The sequence below is a fragment of the Musa acuminata genome, chromosome BXJ3-6 (genome assembly GCF_036884655.1).
Source record: "Musa acuminata AAA Group cultivar baxijiao chromosome BXJ3-6, Cavendish_Baxijiao_AAA, whole genome shotgun sequence".
Classification (NCBI taxonomy): Eukaryota; Viridiplantae; Streptophyta; class Magnoliopsida; order Zingiberales; family Musaceae; genus Musa; species Musa acuminata.
The window spans coordinates 37,191,389-37,212,430 of NC_088354.1; the positions used below are offsets into that span (position 1 = coordinate 37,191,389).

The 21,042-nt window shown below is 38.2% G+C and overlaps 2 protein-coding genes across 10 annotated transcripts; both read left to right on the forward strand.

Annotated features, from left to right (window-relative positions):
• Window positions 1–6,054: 6,054 nt before the first annotated feature.
• Window positions 6,055–9,915, forward strand: LOC103989490 (F-box protein FBW2). Of its 9 annotated transcripts, none has more exons than XM_009408343.3 (3): window positions 6,055–6,313; window positions 7,589–7,945; window positions 8,776–9,915. In XM_009408343.3, exons 1-3 carry the CDS (start codon window positions 6,294–6,296, stop codon window positions 9,431–9,433), a joined length of 1,035 nt encoding a protein of 344 aa, XP_009406618.3. In that variant the 5' UTR covers window positions 6,055–6,293; the 3' UTR covers window positions 9,434–9,915. The 9 variants fall into 9 exon arrangements, with proteins under 9 accessions (XP_009406618.3, XP_009406619.3, XP_018683657.1 ...); XM_009408344.3 differs by having other exon boundaries at window positions 6,057–6,313; window positions 7,601–7,945; XM_018828112.2 differs by lacking the exon at window positions 6,055–6,313 and adding an exon at window positions 6,326–6,631.
• A 4,587-nt stretch (window positions 9,916–14,502) lies between these two features.
• LOC135639818 (peroxidase 17-like) lies at window positions 14,503–16,032 on the forward strand. Its single transcript, XM_065153755.1, has 3 exons — window positions 14,503–14,924; window positions 15,004–15,195; window positions 15,335–16,032. The coding sequence occupies exons 1-3, from the start codon at window positions 14,607–14,609 to the stop codon at window positions 15,917–15,919; spliced, it is 1,095 nt and encodes a 364-aa protein (XP_065009827.1). The 5' UTR covers window positions 14,503–14,606; the 3' UTR covers window positions 15,920–16,032.
• Window positions 16,033–21,042: the final 5,010 nt, after the last annotated feature.

The window sequence follows — 21,042 nt, forward strand, 5'->3', positions numbered from 1 at the left end:
TTCATAAATGGGGCATGAGAAACTATCTCGGTCCCGAAGGCCAACTTTTTCCTTAAATTCCTCAATTTGTTACAAACAATTGTTAGTATAGAGTAAGAGGATCTGACTCAAACAAGATATAAATAAGAATAATAATCTGTTTGAGTAATGCAACAAGTACGAGCAGTTATTTAACAATTACAAGTAAAACTAATCGTCTTTTATACTCATGTAATGAATAATGGCAACAATGAGAATATTGGTTTGTTAGATCTTGTTTATTTTTCCTTTTTGAGCCATGATATATGTTACTATATCATAATTATTTCAATATGCTTTTCATTTTACTTTTGCTTTTTATGAAAACACCGAGGGCTACATTGACATGAAAATTCAACCAGTCTTAGGATTATAATTAGAAATTTTAATATGAAACTATTATTTGAAGTACTCCATCTTATGTGACCTCTATGAAGTGTTGATGTAATGGGAGTGCATAAAGTTATATGTATATTGAGGACTTATGGAATGTTTAAAAGTGTGTACTTAATTTTAATTTTTGCATTAAGTGAATTTTGATTATAGTTTTCCTTAGTGTGAAGCTGGTTGTAGTTGATTTTTCATACATATGAATTTATATTAATCTTATTACTTTTTCCTAAGCACTCCTTAAGCAGCTGCTTTGTCCATCTAGGCTTGATCCTTTGAAAGGGTGTTTTGAAAGCAGTTGCTTTCAAATCTTATGCAAAAAGAAAAAATGGATTCATAAATTCTTGTTAATAATATTTTTAATTTACATTGCATCTATATCCACTTTAAATCCAATTTGAGTCCATAATCATCTAACTTACATATCGTACCGGTGTACTAATCAGTTGTCGGTACGGTATGTACCGAGTTGTACCAAGCATACCAACACATGATGTACTAAGGTGTACTGATGTACCACCTGTACCAATTCTCTATCGGACCGGTACATACCGCTCGTACCGAGCAGTACGGTACGGTATTGCTAATCATAATCTGAATCTTTTTTACCCATATCTTTTTCATTGCAGATAAAAAAGTGAATACAGGTATAGTTTAACTGATATCCTATTTGTTTAGTGCCATGTTAAAAAAGTGAATACAGGCACGGTTTAACTAATATCATATTCGTTGAGTGCCATGTATAGTGCTTGCTTTGTTTCTAAAGGTAACCCTAAGTCGAGTGTGACACTAAAAGAAACAACTTGTCCTAAAGTTTCTTTGCATAGTTTGATGGTGGGATAATAGAAATTATAGAGTGATGATTCTGGAGCAAGGATCTCTCTGTGAGAGCAGTGATACATTGGATCCTAAAACCAGTGTATTGTCCAGTAGTGTTGGTAGGGTTTGAATAGTAAGCTAAGGGTTTATTTAGATTCTAACAAGAAGGTGAATGATGATCAGAATAATTTCTGAAAATGAAATGCATAGCTAGTAATTGACATGGACATTAGGTATGATACAGGTGAAATCAACAAACTTTGACACTTGGATCCTACATTCATCCCAACATACCTGTTTTCACCAACATCAATCAGAATCATTCGAAGTCAGCTGGAATCAGACTAAACTCAGGTGGACTTGATTGGTTTTGATTGATTCTAGTCGATCCTTCGTTGGCAAAGAAGAACAAGCAGCAGCCAAAGACTGGGAGGATGTGAGAGGATGATGAATGGTAATTCAGCTTCTGCTACAGTGCTGATATTGCTGGGAGAGAGGGAAGGATTCAAGTCATGTTAATCATGGAATTGAAGTATGCTGAAAACCAGAACCCCTCTGATTATACATTTGAACAAAATTTTGTCATATGATGAATGTTAGGTTTCAAGTATATTGAAAATAGTTAAAATACTTCTAAAATATATGGCTTCAAATTAGAAGTATTAATGTTTTATAAATAAACAGGGACGGCACAAGTTTGTTAAATTTATTTTAACACTAAAATAGTTGTGAAAATTTTAAATTATTCTGTAATGTATCATATACTTTAAAATTCAAAATATTAATATGATTTTTTTTTTTTTGTTGAAGTACTGCAAAGATAATTCTGGTGACTTTCGTCATTTTTGCAAACAAAGATGATTATTGTGAAGTATTGCAAAGATTGAAGATAGAAAAATAGAAAACACCCAAGCTAGACCAAATACACTCCAAAAAATCATTTCTAGAACTCAAGTTGGATGCTTTTTAACAGCCATCCCCCACCTGAAATTGGGATTCACAGGAGGGCTTGGTGATGACTTTTCTCAGTGCAAGCTTGTTCTTGTTACTACAGGGAGATGGCAAATTCCAATGAAATTCATCACCCCAATAGCAAATCATGAAAGTGACTATAATCTTTTCTTGACGACCGTTCATTAATTGGATAATAAAGCATACATTAATGTTTGTCTTTCTGCATGTTCTCTTATTGTCTGACTGTCAGATATTTGCAGTTACTTTTCAGGAACTTGTAATGATGAGCTACATTAGATGGAACTAAATAGATCTGGTTATTCAAACTGGATCCTTTTTATGTCACAATATCGATTCAAAAAATTTAGCTGTGGGTACATTTATGGCTAAATTGGATAACAATTTAGAAAAAACTCTTTATTATGATTTGAAATTGGTTTTACAATTTTTTTTACTTTTAATTTTGTTATGATGACAATTAGGTCTGCGCTAAGGCAAGTTAGCTGCCCAGATCTTAAATTTGAATATGTTCTACCCTGAAACTGTTTTTGCACTGTGCAAGATAGATGCATCCCAGACGTTTAGTAAATCCCTGCTCAGACTTCTCTGCCTTGCATTGGGGTTTTCATAAATTATGAACTGAAACTTCAAATATAAACAGTCTCTGACAGAATTCTGCTTTTTTTTTAGTTTCCTACAAATTATTCTAAACTAAATCTTAACCCAATTTGTAAAATTACTTATTTTATGCTTCTTATTCCTTCCAGAGTCTACTGTGCTTGAGAGTCATTAAGTTGTGGTCAATGAACACAGATGGTTCAACATGACTTAGGTTCTTATTACTTTTAATCAAAGTGTGGGTTGACCTAGGTCCAGCATGATTTTAAATTTTATTTGATGAACTTTTCATGATGTATCAGTATCCAATCAATAATTAGCACAGCAAACGTATTTTGGTTCATATGGTAATGTGGAACTATTGGTAGCAATTGATGCCCAGAATTTGCACTTATTTTATACAGGGGTATCGCTACTGGCTCATGCTATTAGTTTCTCATTTAATGAAGATAATTTTTTGGACTAATTAATATTTTACCGAACCAGTGAAAGATTTTTCTAGTGAAATAAAATTTTCCTTGATCTGGTATTTTTATTTATCAAAAGGAATTGTTTTACTTCATATTTGAATTACTTTTAAATTCTTGTAAGCTTCCTGCTGAAATTGATTCACTTATGGATGAGTTTAACCAAAATATGAGAATGGAAATTTATAAAATGGATAAAGCATTGAGAAAATTTGTGACTGGCACTGTTGATAAGAGAGCTACTTAAGTCATGTTGCAGTTATAAAATTGTCACATGCTTGCCCTGTTGATACAGAGAGCTAACTGAGTCATGGTACATTTTGTATCAAAGTTTAAAGCGTCAACCACCTCATGGAAGATGGCAAAAATTTTCTTATATTTTCTGTTTTTCTTATAAGATTATGACAACTCAATCTAGCATGCTAATTGCTAAGAGCCTATCGGTTTGATGCTACTGATAGTTTGGTTACTTTCCTGTTACTTTATCTAAGTAATGTGGGGAATCACTGTGTTAACAGTATGGCCATCTCAAATGTACATTAGCTCGATGTGATTTTGTGTAGTTTTGACCTGTTTGCTTAGCCTTTACTTTCTTCCGAGAACAGGTCTTGTTTCTTGTTGATGAGCACTGTGCCATAATTTACTGTGATTTTTGATGGTTTCTGTTTATCTACCAACCTTACAGGTTGTAAAATCATCTTCATCAGGCTCATAACAGAGGCTGATGTTCAAACTGCCGTCCAGGTTCTTGAGGAATTTGGTGGTGTTTGAGAAAATTGATCAAGGTACTGGCATTAATCTGTCAGATTACTGGTTGATTTGAAGCATCATATCGAGGAACTAATCATACTTTTGTGTTCTTATGTTTTTTTTCTTATGTGCATCTAAAATATTAATTTGACGTTGGTCTATCTTTTTTTTTCCCCTTACTGTTTCAACCTTATTCACCGTTTTTCCTATCCCTAGCTGCTTTTGATTTGTTTGAACTACTACAGGAACGGAATGCCAGATCTAATTTAGATCTAAATTAGAGATCTAAATTGATTTGTAGGGCAACTCCAAGATCTCCTTGCGAAGCCTGTCTGGCTAACAAGCAAAACTAAGCTTTGCATGTGCCAGAGAACAACTCGACAGTCACTCCAATTTGTCTTTTCTCGAAGCTGCCAGTGTTGCTAGATGGATTTGGAGTTTTATATTGCAGGCAGAACATGTCAAAACCTTGGTGGACTTGCATACACCCAACATGGAATATTTGATGGGGTTCCTGTCTTTTGGTCGAATCCACTGTAATTGTTCAGATCCCTGAGGCCCGTTCTCAAGCAGCCTTGCTTGGTGGATGCTGCACCTGGGGATCTGTGACTCTCTTGGGGCTTTGCTCTTCTTTCATTGTGTCAGGGACAGGCATGTATAGTAACATCAAATCTCAGTTCAGTTTCAGTGGTGGGAATCACTGCTGCTGTTTGGTGACTCGAGCACAGTTTCTTGACAGAGCAACAGAGGTAGATCATCAATACATTTACACCGGAGGAACGCAGTCGAAGTTAATACCTTCTCGGATTGGTATGCCCAAGCGAATGCTTGCTGAAGCTGATTAAGGTCACTGGCAACTTTTTTATGTCGTGTTCTTTTCCTCCGAGCCTTTACTTCCTCGCAATAAATTTACCTTTGCAAGGTTGTGCTCCAGCTGCCTCAATGCACTTGCTGAAGCTGGTTGAGGCCACTTGCGACACATTTTATGTTGTGTTCTTTTCCCTCGAGCCTTTACTTCCTTGCAATAAATTGAACATTGCAGAATTGTGCTCCAGCTGCCTCAATGCACTAGCCTGATTTGCTGAACTGGAGCCGTTGTTCGATCAATATGGTAATGTTTACTTTTACATTTTGTTTAGAATCTAATTGTCGGCACTAGATTTATGTCCTTGGATATACTTTGACATCAAATTTATTTTCATTTTTTTTTTTGTGTTCAAGACAGGTCCTCAGTTACCATCTCTAATGTCATTCTGAATGCTGATAAAGCTTTGCCAGAGACAGGGGAGGTACTTCTGCATCTGTCAGCAGTGGTCCACTTCAATTTGATAGGTCTTGGCTTCATCAACATGGATCAATCGAAATTTTCATCGACACTGTATGGCTTAATTTTTCACAATATAATAACTAAGCAAAGTAGGTATGGAGCATAATAATTTTGTCAAATATATTCTTACATATTTGTGTGTTTTTGCATTTATCCTTTTAAGTTTTAGTTTTTAATAAAAATATTAAAGAGTCTCGGATGAACGAATTCTCAAGAAAAATCTTTCATTTTAGGTCTTTCTCGGTTGGTAACCCTTTATAGTTTTCCTCATTATGTCCCCAAATTGTCTCTGAAAGAACAAACTTAAAAACTATCATCCTTTGTATTAGATTGGTTGGTAAGCTGGATGGTTATGAATAGTATTATCATAATCAGAAAGCTAATTCTTTTTCATGTGTTCTTTGCTTAATATGAATTTTTATTTTAACCTCGACCAAGGTTGATTAATCATATTTTGTATAGATTTATTGTATCTTTGTTAAGTTGTAGAAAATGCTATACTGTTATCTAAAAATGTGAAGTGATGTTTTAGTTGATCAGAAGCATTTTGGGATGAAAAAAAGAAGCCAAAGCACAGAAAATTAAAATGGATGAATCAATTAGGAAAAGAAGCTCAAAATGAGAAAAGAGTATTGTAGGTAAATCAAAATGTGATTTTTTTTAGTATTTAACTCAAGATTTAAATATTTAAGAACATAGACAGTACTTCTAACCTTGAAAGAACCAGTCCAAAAAAATGTACACCACATCATAATGGCATTCGTGGTTGAGACGAAAGCGCGAGAGGGAGAGGGTAGACATTCCAGAAAGGTTGGTGCGTACAAACGCCTGTGTGATGTGATCTGACACAAGCCAAGCCAAGCCAACTTGATGTCCCACCGGTCGACAACCCCTTCAATGCCCCCAAGGCGCCAACCTACCTCATTGTTTGCGTGTGCCAAGTGCCGGCCATGGAGCGGAAGGACAGCAGGTGGGAGAGTACCGTGGCTTTGCACTGCATGCCAGTGATGAACTCTTACATTTTGCTACAACGCCTCTTCGTCGTATGGATTCCTCTTGTTTTAGATTACGATGGTAGTTATAATGCCAAAAGTAAGAAGTACAGATGAGCAAGTTTTGTTTCGAGGGGAAGAATACACAGGAGACTTGTTACATGTAGGGTTGGCTATCTCGTCTATTGCTGCGCCTGTGGCTTGAGAAATGCGCATCAACAAGGTTTTTGTTCGGCACCTCTGTATGGCTTCACCCTCGGCTTCTCCGTGGGTTGGGAATCATATCAAGAACTAGGGTTGATATCTGAATAACTAACATAACATCGTCTGCATGTGTGATCTACATATATCTCGTAATTTTGAGTTCACTTTTACCCTCTTCTGTAGCTTTTTGCCGATTGCTGCAGTATTTCTGTCTCCTCGGGTTAAGTGAGAGCTTCTTCGCTATCTCCATCTTCCTGCTTCTCCCTCTTTCCTCTGTCTCTGCTCTGTGGTTCCTCTCTTTGATCTTTAATTTTCTCGAATAGCGGCTGATTGCATTGAAAGAGAAAACCCTTCTTTTTGTTCTATGTTAGTACCTCTTTCATCTTCTTGGATTAATTGAAGCAGTCGGCTTTATAGTTTAATCCCCACGAAAAAATGTGACATTTAGGAGGTTCTCGTTGTTTATTCTTCATGATTGGATTTGGGCAGCTTCTTTGCTTGATCTGGGATGAACACTCGCGATTGGGCCTTGATTTGTCGATTTTTCCCATTTATGTTGTCGTTTTACGCTCAGTTTTCTTGTTTTCTGGTTGTCATCCTATTGTTGTTCTGCGAAGCGAGCGATCGTTCCGGAAAAAATAGTGCTTTGGTCACTACGTGTTTGTTTTGTTGGATGACGAGAAGGTTATGTTTTCTTCACGGATGTCGGTACTCTTTAAGTTTGGGGTTTGTTCTTCAATTAGTCCATCCATTTTACGTTTTGATCTTGGGAAAGACCAGTCTCTTCATTCCATTCTGGGCAAAATTGTCTCGATTCGCCTGCGCTCATCTTCGTCCTTTTTAGTGCTCAATTGAACCTGTTGTTGGTTTTCTTGCTGGATCCATGTATCTGGTTTCTTCATCCGCCACCGTTGCGGGTTTAGTTTGCTGGTTCTCGACATTACTTGCAACATTTGATTCAATCCCAGGAGCATCTTATTCCTGTCGTGTTGATGTTCTAATTCCTGCTTTTGTTTGCCAAAATTTGATCATTTCTTCGTGTGATCTAGTTGTTTGTACAGGGATGTAGCCTCCTCTGCTGCGTCGACAGACATGGCCGAGGGCGAGGACGGCGAAGAGAGGGCATGGGAGGAGCTCTTCCCTGATGCTCTGGGCCTCATCTTCCGCAACCTCTCTCTTCAGGAAATCCTCACCGTCATTCCCAGGGTATGCAAATCTTGGGGGCGAGCGGTGTCGGGGCCCTACTGCTGGCAGGAGATCGACATCGAGGAATGGAGCCAGCGGTGCAAGCCGGAGCAACTGGACCAAATGCTTCACATGCTGATTGCTCGAAGCTCTGGCTCCGTCCGCAGGCTCAGCGTCTCTGGTCTCCACACCGAATCCATGTTCTCCTTCATCGCAGACCAGTACGTGAATCTCCCCTGTGCTGCTTCTTCTTTATATGGCTTCAGAATTTTGAGCCTTGGATGAACATACGAAGATCTTGCGTGTTTAACTAGTCCTAATTATGGTCATATAGTTTGTAGTGACTAACATTTCTGTGATTAACATTGTGGGGATCTGAATTCTAATCTGCAGTGTCTACATGGTTGGTGCTAATTACATCTAGCTATTGCATCTCGATCACTTGGTGAAATAGTGAGTATGACATCTATCAATGTCACTGCCAATTTTCTGAACTGTTGGTAGTTAGATCCACATGAATAAGATGACTGAAGTTGTGAAATCAAATTTGTGGTTCAATAGCAGTAACAGGAAGAGTATCTGCTGGTGTTGCAGGCCAGACACTCATTCTTATGTCCACATGAAGTGTGGTTGTCATTTTGAAGTGGCCTTGTTGTTTCAAAATGTCGCTTCTCTCCGTAGGGTGCTTTTACATTTCTGTTATTGATTACTTTGACATAACCTTCATGTTGTTATATGGCAGATGATTTACTCTTTATGAATTAGATGAGAACCAATAGTCAAAATAAAGGTATAAGGTCAGATCTTTAGACTCCCCAAGGAAATAACTATAGTTTACTAGTCTGTGTGATTCTAAATTGGTATTTTTCTTATGGGTCTTACAAGAGCTGGTTCGCTTCCAATTTGGATCTTAATGATGAAAGAAACAAAATGGGTAAAATGTAATGGAATAGTTCAAGGTATCTCGAGATAGGCACTTTAGAATCATTATGGTTTGATGTCTGTTATGAACCTTATTGATTTCCTTCTATTTGCTTTTGAATTTTCGTAGTGCTGGATCTCTTCAGAGGTTGGAGCTTCCAAGAAGTGAAATAAGTGACTCGATTGTAGAAATCATTGCTCCAAGACTATCAAATATAACTTTCTTGGATGTCAGCTACTGCAGAAAGATAGGTGCCCGTGCCATTGAAGCATTTGGAAAGCACTGCAAATCTCTCGTTTCCCTGCGGCGTAGGATGCATCCATTAGAGGTTGCGGACAAGGTCTGTCAAGACGATGAGGCATATGCCATTGCCAGATCGATGCCCAAGTTGCACCACTTGGAGACGGCATACCTGCTTTTGACAACACGAGGAGTACTCGAGATCCTCTCACAGTGCAGGGATCTTGAGTACTTGGATCTAAGGGGCTGTTGGGAAGTGAAGCTAGATGATAAGTACTTGAAGGAGTGGCATTCTGGTTTGAAGGTATTAGGGCCAGACATTATAGACTGCTACGAGCAGAATTGCTGGGACGAGTGCTCAGACTACTCAGATTCTTCAGTATACTCTTGGGAGTTCATGGAAGACGGGGAAGATGTCTACGAGGGGGTAAGTGATAATGATAGCATTTGGGAGGCTGAGCAAGGATTGGAGGGTTTGGAAGTAAGGTTCTATGGAGGTGGCTTTACCGATGCAGTCACTGGGTTTGATTGGCCTCCCTCTCCATGAGCATAATTGGTCACCGGGTTCGATCGGAACAACCACCACGTTTGGGCTTCTCCAAAATGACTGAAATCTGCGACGTAATGATCAAAGAAAATCCATCAGATCCTTGTTTTGAATGTCAAAAGATATGCATGTAGAGGCAAACATGAGTTGTCTATATGACCATGTCAGTCTCTTCCTCTTACTCATAAGGAGCTATATAGTATGAAAGTAGCTGTGCCGTTGAATGAAAATATTCATAAAGATGATTCTAGCTTATCTGATGGACTAAGTCGCCTGCATCAAGCTGTGACAATAATTTGGATTTTTTTTCTCTTTTTCCTGAAAGCCACATAACCTGTCTTGAACAAAATATCTGTTCATCCTTACCATCTGTTTATTCTGGGTGTAGAGCAGTTAAGACATTGAGGTCTGTTGCTTGAATAGCTCTTTTTTGTGGTTCAGATCTACATAAAGTTGCAGTCAAATTCAGTATCTTTTAGCCACTGCATGAGACACTTGGATTGAAGAATCTTTGACCATGTCTCTTAGCATCCTTGCTTTCCTCTTGTATCAATCACTTCTGAATCTGGCTTTGAACCCAACTTTGTTTTGCGACTAGGCTATTGCATCCATAATAGCATCTGAAATGGTAGGAGAAAGGATTATGATTAGACATATTGGTGACAACATGAGGAGGAAGATCTAAAATGACTCATTAGAACTTGATTTAACTATAGTAGAAAAAAAAATTTCATCACAAATAGTTAGGACTTACTGTAACAACACATGCTGAACTGCAATCTTGAAAAAGACAAAAGCTGGCTAGTGATAGTGCTAAGATTTTTCTTTCTGTGCTCCACAAGCATGATCCTCTAAAGATAGGCACGTAGTTGGGTTGCAAGTGGTCATAGTTTCTTTCAAGAACAGTGAAAGGGTTGATAGCTTCCTGATGGTGTCATATGAACAGCACAATATACATCTAAGGAAGAAAACTAAAGAGAAGAAAACACTGTTGCGTTTGACCAAGTCTAGGTTTTAGGGCTTTAGCAATTGCTCCCCCACCTGCCCTTCTTTCTTTTTCCTCACAATCCAATCTCTTCCTTCCATTTTTTTTCATTAGAAAAATATGAAAATATGTGTTTTAATGTGTTTATATATATATATATATATATATATATATATATATATATATATATATATTTTCACAGGACTGGCCTATCCTCCTGTCGGCTCACGTCAAGATGAAAGGGAGGGGTCAAAAGAAATGGGGCCCAGCGCGGCGTGGAAGAATCTTTTTGGGGTCCGTTTTCTTATGCAAGATGAAGAAACCCTCGACATTGACGAGAAATGGTTGCTGTCCAAATGGTTCGTTTCAATATTGTGTGAATCGAAATAACACTCGTTCAAAGTGAACCGAATCATTTCCCTCTTTTCTATGCTGTGGTTAGATCAATTCGACGTGAGCTCTCGTCTTTCCTCTTTCCTCTTTCCTCTCTCTTGTTTCGTTTGGCCACCGTCGGCCGGCGTAATCTCTTCCTTCTCTGTTTTCTCTTCTTTTCGATTGACACACGCACCATCACCTTCTCTCTACGAAGATCTTCCCCGAAAGACCCATCCCGAAACCCTAACCCCTGTCGAAGAGGAGTTTTCTCTTCCGTCTTCCCCTTCTCTCTTCCAAGTATTGAACATGCCTTTGCGAGCATTTTATATAAACTGATTTTTGAAATCATGAAAATATTTGTTTAGTAGAAATTTTCATACTTGGATAGGGTAATTTTTTTTATTTTCATACTTGAGTAGATAGAATGGTATAACCATTCTATCTACTCAAGAAAATAAGATCTTTTGATATTTATGGTAATTAACAATAGTATTACTCATCAAAGGTAATTTGTTTGCAATTCATTATTAGGTTTTCTTTGACAAATCATGAAGGTTATAAACTTATTTTCCATTAATATACTCAAATTTTTTTTCTTACTGTTAACTTCTCAAACATCACCAAAAATATATTTTTACGAGCCTTTCATGAGCATATCCGTCAACGTCATCAGGCATTCAGGCATAAAAATTGAGTCTCGAGTCAAACAGGAGCAAGCGAGCATAAATTCTTCATTCTCTTATTTATATTGTTAACCTTCATTTTCATCTCGACTTAAGCATCGGATAGGTCGAGCCGGGACACTCCCGACGTAGACCTGTTGCGTAGGATCCTCGGTTCCATCCGAAGACGTAGCCGGGAGGTGGTCCAACAACAAGGACGACCCAACTCTCCAATATGAATCCGAGGGTTAGATTGTCTCGAATGATCAATCTTCCTGACGCCCTCTCCACACAAGATTATTGCACCAACCCTTGGTGTCAACAAAGAGGAATCATCGTCCACAGTTTCTGTGTGTTAACATTAGCTAATTCCAAATATAGAATGAAGTCAAAGAAAAAAGATCACTGATTCAATTCAGTGGCATATAAGAACCCGATTCTGATTCTCGAAATATAGTAAAAAGGTATTGATTCATTCATCATCGCAACCATGTTGTGGGTTTAGTTGGCAGTCGTGCTTGGTTCTTGCTATTGCGTTTCGTTGAAGCTTCTTTGCTACCGGTAAAATGACCCTTTCTTGTCTGTCAATTTATGCTAAAGTAGCATCTACATACCCCCACTAAAACAATTTATTATATTTTATTTTGTCTACCTCTTTTCTGCACCCCATAAACGAAGCACAAAAGAAACCATCATGATTAGCAGCAGAATTTAGGTTTGAGTTTGGGCTTCTTATATGATAACCTAAATAATCACTCAACATAAAGTATGTGTGTTTGTGTGTGTGGACTCCTCCGGATGCACTTTGATACACGATGTGATTTGATCGAGTATTCCTTTTGAAGTTAAAAAAATCATTGCATCTGAGTATACCGTCCCAACTTGTCTTGTTTATTGCCCCCAACAAGATGAGCTCACTATAGCATCAAATATGATCAAGAAATGGAACCACCTTATTTTCTTTTCAAGTTCATTTACATTTTTCTCATTAGGACAAGTGTTAAGGTAAAAGATAAGTTTTTTTTTTTTTTGCTTTTGACAAGAAATATTAGATGCTGTTTTATTTAATTGTTATCCTTTAGCAATCTCTCTTCATATTTAACCTTTAAAATGTAAGCTTAAAATAAATCCTACGGAGACTATGTGTTATGTAGTTAATTTATATTAGTCATTAGAAATTAAAAGCTTAATATCCACATCCCCTTTTTACTATTGATATATCTTTTAAAAAATAATAAAATATTATTTTATTATTTATAGTGTAAGTATTATCGATTTTATTCTTTTTTTCTTTTCTATAACCCTATGCTCCTTGTCGATGATGTTGTTGTCGCCTGACACTCTCTATCAACACTAATGCTCCCCTTGCATTTTTTGTTGATGTCGTCGCCGATCGTAGCTTCTTTCTCCCTTTCGATGCTCTCCTCGTATTTCCTATCGACATTGTAATCCCATGCTCCCTATCAATGCTCCTCTCCCCCCTTCTCAACCCAACCTAAATTCTTTGTCAATACTCCCTCCTATGGGTGCTCATTACCCCCCTTGACGTTGTCCTATGAGGAAGAATAATAAAAAGAAAAAGGAGAAGAAGAGGAGATTGATAGTATTTAAGTAAATTTATAAATGGGTGGTCTAGAAATATTAAAAATATAAATTATGATTATAAAGGGTAAAGAGGAGATTGATTGTAAATAGCAATCTCCTAGAAATATATTAAAAAAATTTAAAATAAAATGGTAAATAGTAAAGAGGGAGTTGCAAATAGCATTCTACAATTACTATTGTTAGAAACTTAAAGTTACATTAATACCCATTATGATACTAAAATAATTAGAGCTATTTTAGACACTTTAAATTTAATTTAATTTTTTTATATTTTGTAACTCAAACAAATAAATGCATGATCGAGGTTATAAATTCTTAACCTAGATTTTCTAGTTGGATGTTGAATGGGTTATTTTAGATACTCTATATTTTTATATATTTTGTAGCTCAAACATAAAATGCTTGATCTTCATTATACATCATCATAAGTTCTCATCCTAAATTTTCTAAATCTCTATTGGAACTAGATTATTAGTCATAAAGACCTTGGAGGCTTGGGAGCATAATTTGTGTTATAAGGATTATTAATATCCTCAACAATGGGAAGAAATTATGGGTTCAAGATCCAACTACCCTTGGAAATCCAATCAAAGAAAGATCTTAGGTTAAGAGGGAACTTAACTGAAATCTTAGAGAGGATTAGAGGGGGAATATTAGAAACCTTATCAGTAATCACTACTCTGCTATTATTTGGAATGATCCTTCCTCACTTCACAGGGAAACAACTGCTGTGGGTACTGAGTTAGAGGGAGACAGTGGATGATGTATTACCTTCTTTCACTTGAGTGTCCTCTAAGATGTAATGTAGCCAGTAGTCCATGGCCACTCTTATCTGAAGGTGAAACAACACATGTGCCTCTCCTCTATCCACTGCATCCTTTTTATCTCCTACGGTGGTGAAATTGACTGCCTCGCTTATCCTTAAAAGATGGAGATGGAATTGGCCCCCACCATTTTGTCTGGGAATCTGCATCCCAACTCTGTATCATCCTCATCAATAATGTCATTCACAAGAGACCATCCATCTCTCTCTCTCTCTCTCCTTTTGTTGCGAGGAAGAGAAGCACGGCAACAGAAGAAGATCATCGCCTCTGTATCATCATCATCAGCATCGTTTTGTCTTTTGCGGCGTAGATAGCATAGGTTCATTGATCACTCAGAAGTGGGGCCCGGAGGCTCACAAATAATGGGTGCGCAACTGAAGTGGGCCCCCTGATGATCTGGGCCCACCTGATGGGTGGCAGCAAGAAAGAGAGAGAGAGAGAAACGAAAAGGCATCCAAGATTTTTATTTTTAGTCTATTATTATTATTATTTTTGGGTGCACATCAATGGATGCCAGTCCTCCAAAGCAAGCCGTGCCCATTGGCCGCTTCCCTCTTGTTCTTCCATCAATAGTAGACTCCCCCACTGCATTTAACCCCCTCCCTCCCCCATTAACGTGACACTTCGATCTGCTGCACCCCACGAACCACTTCCCCCCCGCACCGGTCCACCAGCCTCTCAAAAAAATCGTCCTAGGAATCCCAGCGTCGGTTGCGACTCTTATGCTGAACCCGAGAGGGACGAGACCGGTCGTCCACCCTACCAAAACCTCAAGCTCGCTGAGCCATCTGCAGCTCCACGCGCCCCCCACGATCACCGCCATGCCTCGCCTCCTCACGCTGCTCCTTTTCTCGCTGTCCTCCTTCCTTGGTGCAGACGTCGTCACCCTTGCCGCCACCAACTTAAGCGTGGGGTACTACTCCAAGACGTGCCCGGACGCGGAGCTCGTCGTGCGGGGAGCGATCCAGGCCGCTATGGCCCGCGAGCCCAGGAGCGGCGCGTCCGTCATGAGGCTGCAGTTCCATGACTGCTTTGTGAACGTAGGGCGCCGCGTGGTTATGTGCTGGGACTTGCGTTTTCTGCTTCCTTAATCCTTACGGTTTGTGTCGCCGTCCCCAGGGCTGCGACGCGTCGGTGTTGCTCGACGCCACGCCCAACATGCCCGGCGAGAAGCAGGCGTTGTCCAACATCAACTCGCTCCGGTCTTTCGACGTGATCGACGAGGTCAAGGCCGCGTTGGAGCGGAAGTGCCCGGGGGTCGTCTCCTGCGCTGATATCATCGTCATGGCTGCCAGGGACGCTGTCGTCCTGGTAACGACTATCAGTACACCACCCATTTCATCAAGCTATAAAGAAGAAGAAGAAGAAGAAGAATACTGGGATTAACAAATGTTTTCATGTGATGTACCGATTAACTTATTCCGATCTGTTCCTTTCTGCCTCGTACCAGAGTGGAGGACCCGAGTGGGATGTGCGACTGGGCCGCGAGGACAGCTTAACAGCAAGCCAAGAGGACTCCAACGATATCATGCCCAGTCCCAGAGCCAACGCAACTTCGCTCCTCAACCTCTTCAGCCAATTCAATCTCACTCCTGTCGACTTGGTTGCGCTCTCCGGCTCGCACTCCATCGGGAGAGGCCGCTGCTTCTCCATAGTCTTCAGACTCTACAATCAGTCCGGCACAGGCAGGCCTGACCCCAACATGGACCCAGAATACCGAGAGAAGCTGGATGAGCTGTGCCCGATAGGTGGCGACGGCAACGTGACCGGCGGCCTCGACGCCACGCCTACGGTGTTCGATAACCAGTACTTCAAAGACCTGGTGCAACTGAGGGGCTTCCTCAACTCGGATCAAACACTCTATTCTGGGTGCGAGAGGACCAAGCAAGTGGTCGAAAAGTTCAGCAAGGATCAAGGTGCCTTCTTTCGTGCCTTCGTCGACGGGATGATCAGGATGGGGGAGCTGCAGTCGGAACGAAGGGGCGAGATTCGGCGTAATTGTCGAGTGGTCAATGCTGCCTTGTCAGAATTCTGATGGGAGAAGACAGATTTTTGGACTCTGTGCTGCTTAGTATCTTATCTTTGTAATTATCATATCGAAATCCTTGTCCATAAAAAGAGTAAAGTTCGTCGGGGGGGCTTTCGATCTTTTCTTCTTGTTTGTTCCTCCTTCCACCTTTAAAGATCTTGACCAACCGGAAAATTTCCGGATGCGAACGAAGCCATTTACTGATCTACCATATTCGAAGAAATCCTGTTGGTGGCAGCACAAGCATCGAGCAGATCACAGAAGTTCATCAGCTGCTCGCGATGCTGATGGCCACGTTGAAGGGAACCACTGGTGGAATCCATGCCGAAACAGAGAGGCACGAGAAGTGTGATGCACACAGCAACAGCAAGTTGCCATCTGAGAGAAATGACAAATTACTCTGTATCGAAATCTACTGCCATTGCTGATGGATCGGGAAGTGGGATGCTCAGAACCGCTACAATCCAAGAATTCATGGACTCTTATGCACACATTCATTGACATCACCTGTTCTAAATATAGGACCTCATGCTGTAAATTAATATCTAATTTCTGGAAGCTTAAGACAAATCTACATGCTGTATAGCTTCTCTTTCTTTAAGAGCAGCCTAGACAAGAATAAGTTTAGGAGAATTTTATGAGGTTTCTTAGGGTCTAACTTCCATCTCACAGAACCACAATTCTTGATGTTTATTTTTCTTTCAATCAATATAATTAATTTCCATAGAAATTGAACAGTTCTACAGAATGGTCCAATTTGTGGCATGTGAAGGAATTCAAGACCCATATGAGAATAATTAAGACCTATTAGTCTAAAATCTAGAATTGTGCACCTGTGTCTTAAAAAATAACAGCGGGGTCCACCTAAACATATAAATGTCATCTATTGTCCTCCAGATTTGGGCTAATTATATATTATTCGTTTAATTAGTTATCTTTATTATTTTGATCGATATAATTTTAAAAATTATATTTAGATTTCTATATTTATGAAATTAAAATATTTAATAATATTTATCTTATGTCATCGACTCTATTAACAAAAATATCGTAAGGTTTACCACTAAGTACATGTTAACTTTGTCTCACTTCAATTTATTACTGAACACATATGATATTTCAATTAATATTTAAAGATCGAAATGCTAAAGGTATATAATTAGAGGAGATAATATGAAATAAGTTGAATATATCAATTAACTTAATTAGTAAAGATATTAACAGTTTATCATAAGGTTTAAATTCAAATTTTACTTCTATTATTTATTTTAACTATTTGGAATTAGGGTTTACATGCAACCCAAAAATTTACTGGGTGTGTGGACACGAAAAGAAGAAAGAATATGTTTGACTACTAGAAAAAGGAAGTCAAGAATTTGTTTGGATCATATACTGTGATGCATGAATGAAGAATGAGCCTATAAGTGGTTCAAATGGTTAAAATATTCTCATCTGATTTCATATCTATCACACTCAGGATAAGAACGAAGCGGAACGAGACTTGAAACCCTAGGAGCTCCGAAGAAAGAACCACAAGCTCAGCCAAGTTTGCACGTCCACGCATGTTTCTGATGACAGATCTACAGGTGATTCAGTGTGTTTGGAGGAGGGACGGATAGTATGGCCCAAACACTTGGGCGAAATTGTCAACGTCTTATGCAAGCTGTGTGTACCATGTTTGACCGAGAAAGTAGTCAACGAGCAGCTGGACATGTAATTAACGTACTTGGAATTGTTTTCTTTTATGTTCAAATGTGGATACTAAAAACATTAGCATACATGTTCGATAACCATAACAAGATCTGAATACTAAAATCTTATACGGTGTATGTTAGTGTAAACAACCTGGAGCCGTGGCCTCGGGACCGACGCGGCTTGGTTCGGATCCGAAAGGCGGGATCTCCCCGGTGCGGCCCTCGGGTTCGCCGAGGGGGTCGGCCGCGGTGGTTCGATGGGGACGGGGTCGGTCGACTCCGCCGGAGGGGGCTCCTCGGCTGGGCGCGCGCTCCGTCTGTAGTCCTGCACACAGGTCGGGTCGGGACGCTCGACCCGACCCCTCCGATGATCAAGTGGTGGAGGGGGTAGAAAGAAGAAGAGTTTGAGGTGTCTCCCTGGTGTGTTCTTTCCTCCGTCCTCCTCTCCCCCCTCTGCTCGTTCAGAGTGCGAGGGTATTTCTAGGGAGGCTTACTGTTTCCTGATGTGCCCGCTTGCAGGGGGCAGGCTGGTTGCGTCTGACATTGGTTTGGCGTGGCGTGAAGAACCGAGCCTGAGCAGGTGTTAATGCGTCTCGGCTTGTGTTCCGGTTCGTTTGACCAGGTGCCGTCGTGTCGTCCGAGGCGTGAGGCATCATCTGACGTCAGTCGGGTCTTATCATAATTACTATCCTCATCAGTGTAGGTTGTACAATCTGGATTGTTTTTTCTAAAAAAAAAAATATATTAAATAACAAAGGTGATGCTTATAATACGATCTAATCGAAAAATATATTATGATTCTTATATGAACATATTTTTAATGAAAAAAATAAGCGGTGGAAACAAGATTTGAACTATGAGCCTTGCAATATTATCAACTAGACTAGCTAGCATCATCAATATCTAATTTAGTTATACGTTAATATGATATAAAATTCAAATTGGATAACATATTTGTCATACTTATAATTTTTTCGATGCGACGAAAAATGTATCAAATGTTTAATTAGTAGGTAAACCATATTTAGGTTAGATGTTACTCACTCCTTACACCATAGAGAGGCAGAGAATAATTTGGACCAAATCATATGGCTATAAACTTATAATTTATCCATATTAAATAAAAAAAATTCTGTTCCTTACTTCCATCAAAATTTTGGCATTAACTTTCGACCATTTCTGTAGTCGAAGCAAAGGAAGAGACAAAAATCTCTCCCACTTTCCAATAATTTAAATACTTCATGCTCATATCCCACCAAATAGATTTCTTGGTTGCCAAAACTTATCGACCATTTTGCAATATAAAGTATGAAATTAAACATCTCGAAACTAGACACATAGAACTTGGTGAAATCGTATGTCAAAGTGCCAATTAAAGATGACAAAGTACTCATTAGAAATGGCATATTAGTATCAAGGTATGTTGTACTTCGAGCACTGTTATAATATGAAAAAAAAATAAAAAAATATTCGGTACATCCTGATGTACCACTCGATACATCGGTACCATATCGTACAGAGCCCGGGTTGAAGCGTCGGTACAATATGATACAGCGAACCTTGATTAGCATGATGTTCAAAGGAAATATTTTTTTATTAAATCACTTAATATTTTGTAATTGATGACAAAAACAACTACAGAAATAACAATATATAAAGCAACATTTATGTTTTCATTCGATACTTACTATATTCCTTCCTTTTTTTTTACAAAGTGATAAGGGATGAAAAATAAAATTTGATCGGAAGATCTTGCTATCAATAACGAAAGCCTCAATCAACTAGACTAGTTGACATCTTCAAATGAGTCACCATCAATCCATTATTTTATGTGTAAATTTATCACCACTTAATCTAGTCTTTTACACCATCACTAAACTAATATTTTAAATATAACTTTATCAGATAAGATTCTCACCCTTAACCTTTGGTACATGGGTGTAGTATACCACTATCGATTGATATTTTTGGTGTAAATATTTTCAAATAGGGTTTTCAACTCTTAATTTTTTTATTACTATGATGCACCATCATCAAATCAATATTTTAAGTATAAAATTTATTTGATAAAATTTTTTAGGTTTCTTATGTCAGTTATAAAGAAACCTCGATAATGTTATTAGTTCTGGTTGAAATACATATTACTATAAAGGAAATATAACATTAAAAGGCATGATGAATGCCTTTCTTTACCTTAACTCAATTATCTCAAAAAGCTAAATTACAATTGAACATGATCTAACCTTTTTAAGTTGACTACTTCCTTAAGTCGATTATATCATCAACATAGTTACACTCCTAGGCTAGTTCATATTCTTGAAGATGATTCGATCCTTAAGTTAGTCGTATCCTTAAAACAACTATATCTTTTAAGATGATTATATCCTTGGTCGTATCCTTAAAATAACTACATTACTCAACAAGAATATTTCTTTAAGTTAATCTTAATCTTATTTTAAGAAAATCATATCATTCAAGATGGTCAAAGTCAACCATGTCTTGAAGAAGATCATATCCTTTAAGTTGGTCATATCTTTAATTTTATCATATCCTTCCATATGATTTTATCCTAAGTTGACCATATCCCCAAGTTTGTATCTTTGAAACGATATCTTCAAGTTGGTCATGCCCTCATGTAGGCATCCTTAAGATTACCACATCCCCAAGTTGGTGGCATGCCTAAGTTGGTCACACCTAGAACAACTCTCTTTAGGTAAAAGAAAAGCCCAATCCACTCTCATAAAAATTATCTAATCCATTATTCTCAATAAAAAATACCCAAAAATGCTTGTCCACTCTCAAAATGCATGATACTAAGTGAAAAGGCTAACACTCTTAATGTCTTTTAATTAGAAAAAATGTAAGTCATTCATCTTTAGCATGATGCATCCATGTAGGAAAACAAAAAATTTAAAATATTTAAATGGCAAATAAATCCTTCTTGTGTGACATCTACATAAACATAAGCATCAAATTATCTAACACACCCAAAATATCCTTTATGCATGTTGTATCTAATCAAGATAAAAAGCATGCATCCCACAATATTGATGAGACAAGAAATTTCTTTTATATGATGCATCACCATGTAATAACGCAGAAAATTATTATCAAGGTCTCAAGATAGAAATTGTAATAAGCCATTATGAAGCTTACTTAACTTAAATATGATAAAACATCGATTAGGCGTTGTGTAGAGAGTACATGTATAAGATGGTAAGAAGTTGATCCTCCATATTATCTCCTTCTATTGTCCGAGATTGATATATATATATATATATATATATATATATATATATATATATATATATATATATATATATATATATATATATATATATATATATATATATATATATATATATATATATATATGTTGTGGCTCGGGTATGCGGGTTAACGGATCCGTCGGACATCTTCGCGCTTGGCCCCACC

Excerpts from the sequence above, each read along its gene's own strand:
- LOC103989490 (XM_009408343.3), top strand. The coding sequence starts at position 6,294 with ATGGAGCGGAAGGACAGCAG. Across the intron at positions 6,314-7,588 it reads ATGGAGCGGAAGGACAGCAG|TTGTTTGTACAGGGATGTAG; the intron begins GTGGGAGAGTAC and ends CGTGTGATCTAG. Across the intron at positions 7,946-8,775 it reads TTCTCCTTCATCGCAGACCA|TGCTGGATCTCTTCAGAGGT; the intron begins GTACGTGAATCT and ends GAATTTTCGTAG.
- LOC135639818 (XM_065153755.1), top strand. The coding sequence starts at position 14,607 with ATGCTGAACCCGAGAGGGACGAGACCGGTCGTCCACCCTACCAAAACC. Across the intron at positions 14,925-15,003 it reads TCCATGACTGCTTTGTGAAC|GGCTGCGACGCGTCGGTGTT; the intron begins GTAGGGCGCCGC and ends CGCCGTCCCCAG. Across the intron at positions 15,196-15,334 it reads CCAGGGACGCTGTCGTCCTG|AGTGGAGGACCCGAGTGGGA; the intron begins GTAACGACTATC and ends GCCTCGTACCAG.